At 36.7% G+C, this 6,567-nt stretch overlaps 1 gene segment (V, D, J or C); it reads right to left on the minus strand.

Moving 5' to 3' along the window:
* Positions 1 to 5,182: 5,182 nt before the first annotated feature.
* Positions 5,183 to 5,860, minus strand: LOC129667998 (Ig kappa chain V-III region PC 3741/TEPC 111-like). The segment is given in 2 exon segments: positions 5,183 to 5,448; positions 5,734 to 5,860. Coding segments are annotated over 2 exon segments (393 nt in total).
* Positions 5,861 to 6,567: the final 707 nt, after the last annotated feature.

Here is a 6,567-nt window from a genome sequence, read left to right on the forward strand (position 1 = left end):
GGGTATCTTAGGAGAAAGTGTCTGATTATCCTATCTATCTTGATAAGTTTAAAGTTCTATACCTAAATTAACTTTTATCCTTATTGATATTACCTATATAAAAAGACTTCTTAATTTCTAAACAACTTAATCTTAAATGTGATACTGTAACTACTTGGTCTTCAACAACATCAGAGACTTGAGAAGGAATAAAATTAGTTATGAGAGTAAATAAGAAGTGCATGTTAGCAGCTTCCAAAAAAAAAAAATTGAGACAGACAGTTTGCTGCTGAACAGTTAGTCACGCATAACTCTCTATAATGTTGGAGCATCATCTTCAGCCTTCTGGCTCAGAATATTTTGACAGACATAAACATGAAGCAGGAACTATTTAGGACTTGCTTACCCAGTCTTAACAGAGTTCGGTAGTCGACTTGTTCTGCATTTAAGCTTGCCCATTTTAGGCAGAATTTGTCTGTTGTGAAGTGAGGGTATTTTCTTTACCAGAGTGGCTTGTTTGCCACATTTGAAGCCATCTCCATATGGACGTTCTTCGATGCTCATTATCTTCTTTCAGGTAGGTGGGGTGCTGCCAGGAAATGACTTGTCTCATTGTCAAAGAATCTTTAAAATAATAAGAACATTTTAAATGTCATATTCTGTAGGTCTCTGAAGTTTTTGAAGACTACCTATCTTTATGTAATCGCTTTGTATACAAAATCATATCTATCTGTCAAACCTATGAGATATACTCCTGTGATAAATTAGACTAGTGTCTGAAATGACTATGAGTTGAATAACTAATAATTAACTTGCATACCTAATATCCTAACCACCTTTTAATAATAGTTTAAAAATATTGGAAGTAACCTTGACTTTCTATCAGTATAGTAAAGCTTATACCAATGTATTAAAAATACTTATTTTTGCATCCATATGCAAAATTCTATACCAGAATTAAAATTAACCTTATTTGGTAATAACAAATAAAACCTTAAGTTGAGTAGATTCAATAATATACCCTTTTTTCTACTTTTATAAATTATCTCTGTACATTCCTTGTTTTACTTTGAATAAGACCTTTAATAATAAACATCTTCTAATGACAATAAAATTTCGTAGCCATAGCAAACAACCAAAAACATACCCAACCCCCTTTAAAGGAAATTGGACGCTGTTCTCATGAGTTTCTTCTAGCTGACATTGTGGACATGTAGAAATCCTGTAGGATAAAATGGTTAAAATAAAAATGGTTAATTAAGCAAGCAATAACATTTGTGGTCCAGTAGGATTTGAATGTTGAGAAATTTCAGGCTTAATAAAAGTCCTTTTCGGAACAGTTTAAAATGCTAGACCGGTTAAAATTAGTAGCTTTCTTCAAAGTTCTTTTGGGAGCAGGCTTTGATGAGAAACGGCAATTGAAGCAGTTGAGGTAGGTATAAGCAGAATGCTGGAACATGCAAGATGCTGGAACAGATGTGTCAATTTCTCAGCATGGTGAAGAATGATTCTGTTAGGTTTGATCCAGCATCTCTGGTGTCCATTTCTTTTGTTCTGCAAACATATAATTTCTCACAAGTATTATAGAGTTCTAAAATTTTAAATGTAGGAGATGTGCAGGATGAAACTAAACTGTAAGCTAATTTTATCTATGCGAATTAAAAGGTAAGCATAATACATTTTGAGGATATTATAGCCAAGGATTTATTGGCCAAGTATTGTTGAAGTTTTGGCTGGAGACATATTTTTATGTCTCAGTCAGTTTTAGAGTTGTTCCCATGTAAAGGGATTAGCAATATAAGCTACCATATTATCGATTCATGGTGTCCTTGATTCCTTAAATATTTTGTGTCAGGAAATTTCCTGACTTAATGTTTTTGTTGAGAGATTTGTTGATTTATTCAGTTGTATCTTCAGCACCTGAGATTATCTCCTCCACCTCTTGTATTCTGTTTTTGATGCTTACCTTTGTAGTTCCTGATGTCTTCTCTAAGTTTTCCATTTTCAAGGTTTTCTAGCTAGTTTTCTTTATATAGTCTCTTTCTGTTTTCAGTTCTTGAACTGTTTTATACATTTCCTTCACTTGTTTGTGGTTTTCTGTATGCTCTTGATGGCCTCTACTTGTTTGGGTGTGATTTTTTTGTATCTCTTTGCGACATTTATTTGTTTCTTATTTATATGCCCTCTAATAACTGCATGATCATACCTATAGCTCATTTTCCTGAGTTTCAGCTGAATTAAAATATCAATTGTTTTTTATGTTTTCTGATGGATCCATGATGTGTTAATTTGTGTGGACTGTGTTCTGATACTGGCCTTTAGCCATCTGGGTGTCCATAGCCTTAGATTTTGTTCCTTGAACCTGTACCTATTACTGGATCTGCCTGACTATGTGTCTGGAATACTATTCATGATAATGGGGGAGTTTCAGAGAAACACCAATGGGTGCTGGTGTTTTAGAAGCAGCCATGCTGGGGTGGGTGTTTCAGAAGGCAGGGCTCTCAGGCATGGGTGCCTTGGAGGGCAGGGCTCAGGTGTCGCAGGTGGTAGCTGCAGTGGGGAGGGCTTCAGATTGCACATGCAGGGGATCTGGTGACTCAGAGACAGCTGAGCTGCAGCTTACAGGCCTACCAAACACTGTAAGCTAAGTCGGAGGCTCCACCAGCTGCTTGCTGTTCAGGCACAGTCTGGGACAGTAATTTGTAATGAGGTAACCCATTCCTGGCTTGAGATTCTTCTTTAATAACCCATGTTGTCTGACAGCATTCTTGCTCACTAAATCATGAAAACTCCAACTTAACATACATTTTAATTAATGTGCAAACTATTAGGGTTAATGTTTTCAATGACACAACCCTACTACTCCTTTCCGTAATACTTCTTTTCACATTTCCACTTAAACATTTATTCCCACTATTTCCCCATCCTTATTTTTTATATCACATGTGTTATATTATAATATATCCTCATATTTTTAACTTTAATTGCAAAATCACAGGTTTACAAGTGGCTTCTTCATTTATACTCTGCTTGGAGTAACCTTATGACTATCCCTTCATTTCCCTACTGTTTCCCCCTAATACTTACTGAACCCTTCTGCCTCTACCATCGTCTTTTTCTACTTTCATTCAACCTATAAGCTACTATTTTTCTTCCTAAATGGATGCCCCACCAAAAGTCCATTTCTAGTTTCCAAGAAGATACATGTACTCCCCAATAACACAGAATATAGAAGGTTTGAAGCTAGGACCCTCATATGAGAGAATACATGTGAGGTTTGTCTTCTGGGATCTTGATGGAATCAGCATTTTTTTTTCATTTCATCCACTCATTTTAAAATTTCATAATCCCATTTTACTTTATAGCTGATTTAAAAATGATGCTGCATTCTGAACATAACATGGCTATTGCATACATGAACTCATACTAGCTGTTTTTGTCTACACATGATCAAGCTAGTCAAAATTCTTGTAAGATGATAAATTGGCAGTTGATGTCTACTGAGAGAGGGAGAGGAGAAAAGCTTCTCATGACTTCATGTGTGGTCACATGGCTATATGGACAGCACTAACCAGACTGGGGAAATTGTTAATAATGAACAAAAGGGGAATAAACCTGGAAGGAGAATGGAACAAGGCGGACTTGGAAGAAGCTAACTGTGTATAAATATGAACAATACAATATATTTGAACATCTAGGACCCTAAAAGAAAAAAAATACTATTTAAAAACATAATAAAGATATATGCATAGGAGTGGTATAGCTGGATCTTGAGGTAGCAATACTCCTAATTTTCTGAGAAATCACCAGATTGATTTACAAAGTGGTTGTACAAGTTTACAGTCCCACCAGAAATGGAAGAAGGTTTCTCTTTCTCCACATCTTCTATAACATGTATTGTCACTTCAGTTTTTGATCTTAGCCATCTGATGGATGTAAGGTGAAATCTCAGGTTGTTTTGATTTGCATTTCCCTGATGACTAAGGACCTTGAGCATTTATTTAAGTGTTTCTCTGCCATTCCATATTCTTCTATTGAGAATTCTCTGTTGGGGAGAGGCATGGGAGGAGGAAAGGGAGGGGGTACAGCTGTGATACAAAGTACATAAATAGTAATAAAATAAAAAATAAAGGATCTTGAATATAGGAGGTGAAAGACACATAATAAATACCTACAAATCAATAACAATAAAAGTAGGAACAATGTGAAACCACTTAGCTTGGCATTTCCTGTTCCATAGCCTACAGGCTAAGAAATTCTGGGAGAAGCTAGCATGCTAGTACATGTTATAAATCAGAGATTTTCTTGAAATATTTTCAATTTGTATGCCCAGGTAATACATAAAAAAAAAAAAAAATACAAATTATTCAAGTGGTACTCACATTTCCAGAAAACAAAGAGAACTTATGTAAATTGAATAAAATGAGAGAAAAAGAAAAATGCCAAGTGTGGTACCCATACTTTAATCCCCAGTGCTCTGGAGCAGAAGCAAGCAAGCATCTGTGAGTTCAAGGCTAGGCTGTCTACATAGTGAGCTCCAGGCCAACCAGAGCTACATAAGGACACCTTGTCTCAAAAACAGAACAAAACAAATAAAGCTTAGGGTAAGAGTGTTAGCTGGTTGGGAAGGACTCTGTTTTCTCAAGGGGCTTGCTACTGGAAGTTTCACCATGCTTCAGTGAGAAAATGGGCAACACAAATAAAATTGATTTCTTTTATTTCTCTTTGGAGATTGTAGAAACTACAAACAGGTAAAGAAGCAAATCTGGGAGTACTGGGAAGTGAGTATAATTAGGGTTCATGGTGTGAAGTTCCCAAATAATCAATAAAAATATTATGAAAAAAGTATTAGCCAGCATCTGAAAGTCAGATCATTAACAATGTATTTAATTATATTACTTTTAAATGAGTGTGGAAAGTTTCCTTTAAGTTTTATATCATTGTCTAACTACAAAAATTACTAATTCTGAAAAACTTCTTTAAGAAATGGTAGTAGGGACATCATTTTTAGTGAGACTACTGTTCAATTACAAGATGTACAAGGGAAACAATGCCCTCATGAGCTTGAGAATTTTCTGTTTTGTACTTTCCCTCCTTTTTCAAACAAGCCTTCTGCAGACCCCTAGTTGAGATATCTCATGGGAAAGACATCTGAGACACTGGGTTTCAGTGTGCAGCGACCATGGAAGGTTTTGGCTTTGACTTAGAGGGCTGTGAGAGCAAGTGTTAGTCCTTGCTGACAATAGTAGGTTGCAACATCATCAGCTTCCACAGGATGGATGGTGAGGGGGAAGTTTAATTCATCCTCATCACCACTGAACCTGGCAGGGATCCCAGACTCTAGACTGTACACATTAAACATCAGGAGTTTGGGAGGCTGTCCTGGTTTCTGTTGATACCAATGCATAAGATTTATGCCAAATTTATTGACACTCTCCCTGGCCCTGCAGGAGATGGTGGCCTTTTGTCCTAGAGACACAGTCAAGGAAGCTGGAAACTGGGTTAGAGCAATGTTTCTAGTGGAACCCGTATTGATAAGCACACAAAACTACTGTTGCAGATATACTGATCTTAGTGTGAGACACATGACTTCTATGACAGTAGTCACACACATCACTCTGAGCTGTAAGAAAATGAAAGGTAGCCTGGGAAAGAAAAAAACAAATCAGATACCGTAATTCCAATGATGTTAGAGGCATGGAAAGCATCCACAGCTACAGCAGATGTTTTCAGCCCTTCCCTGCACCCTCTCACCTGGTACCCAGAACAGCAGCATCGACAGCAGGAGAGCCACTAACCCCATCTCTGAGAGCTGGACTAAAGACTGCTTCTTAAGACACTGATAAGCTACCTTTAAAGATGTTTGAGCAGTGTGGACCATTGGCTCTTGACACAATATGGAAAGCAACTCAGTAAATCTAGTGCTCAGCAGGACACCTGCTCTTGTTTCAGGAGTCCTTGGAGTAGGTGAAACCACTCATAGAGCATCTCAACACATCCTAAGGGATATCACGCCTGCCCTAATGAATATTGACGCCATTTCTTTAAAATAATTGTATACAAAACATTTTGATTGTTTGTCTTCTTCCAACTTTTTCTAGATCTTTCCCACCTCCTTTCCACCCAAATTGATATTCTCCCCACCCCTTCTCTCTCTCTCCTCTATCTTTCTCTCTTTTTTTTTTCTTCTGCATCAAAAAAATCAGAACAAATAAAATAAAATAAGTATGATAAAAAGTACTGTGTGGGTGATCTATTGTAAAGAACAAAAAATTTTTAGGATCGTTATGAAATTTCAGTAATATCAAACTCATCAAAAAACAGTGCATTTCACATTGGAATCTTTAACAGGAATAGAAAGCAAGTGGATTTTAGGCAATAGAGAGAAAATATGGATTTCTTTGGTTTCAAGGGAATTTGTACCACTAAGTATCCATCAGGTTAAGTCAATACATATCCTCAGGAGCTAAGACCTTAAGAGACATGAGCAGGGAACACAGATCAGTGTAAATATGCAGGGTCATACCATATGACATTCCAAAATCCAATGGTGGACCTACAAGATACCCTAATGGCAAAGCAGTTGTC

This window comes from Psammomys obesus, unplaced genomic scaffold (assembly GCF_907164565.1).
Source record: "Psammomys obesus unplaced genomic scaffold, mPsaObe1.curated_primary_1811, whole genome shotgun sequence".
Taxonomy (NCBI): Eukaryota; Metazoa; Chordata; class Mammalia; order Rodentia; family Muridae; genus Psammomys; species Psammomys obesus.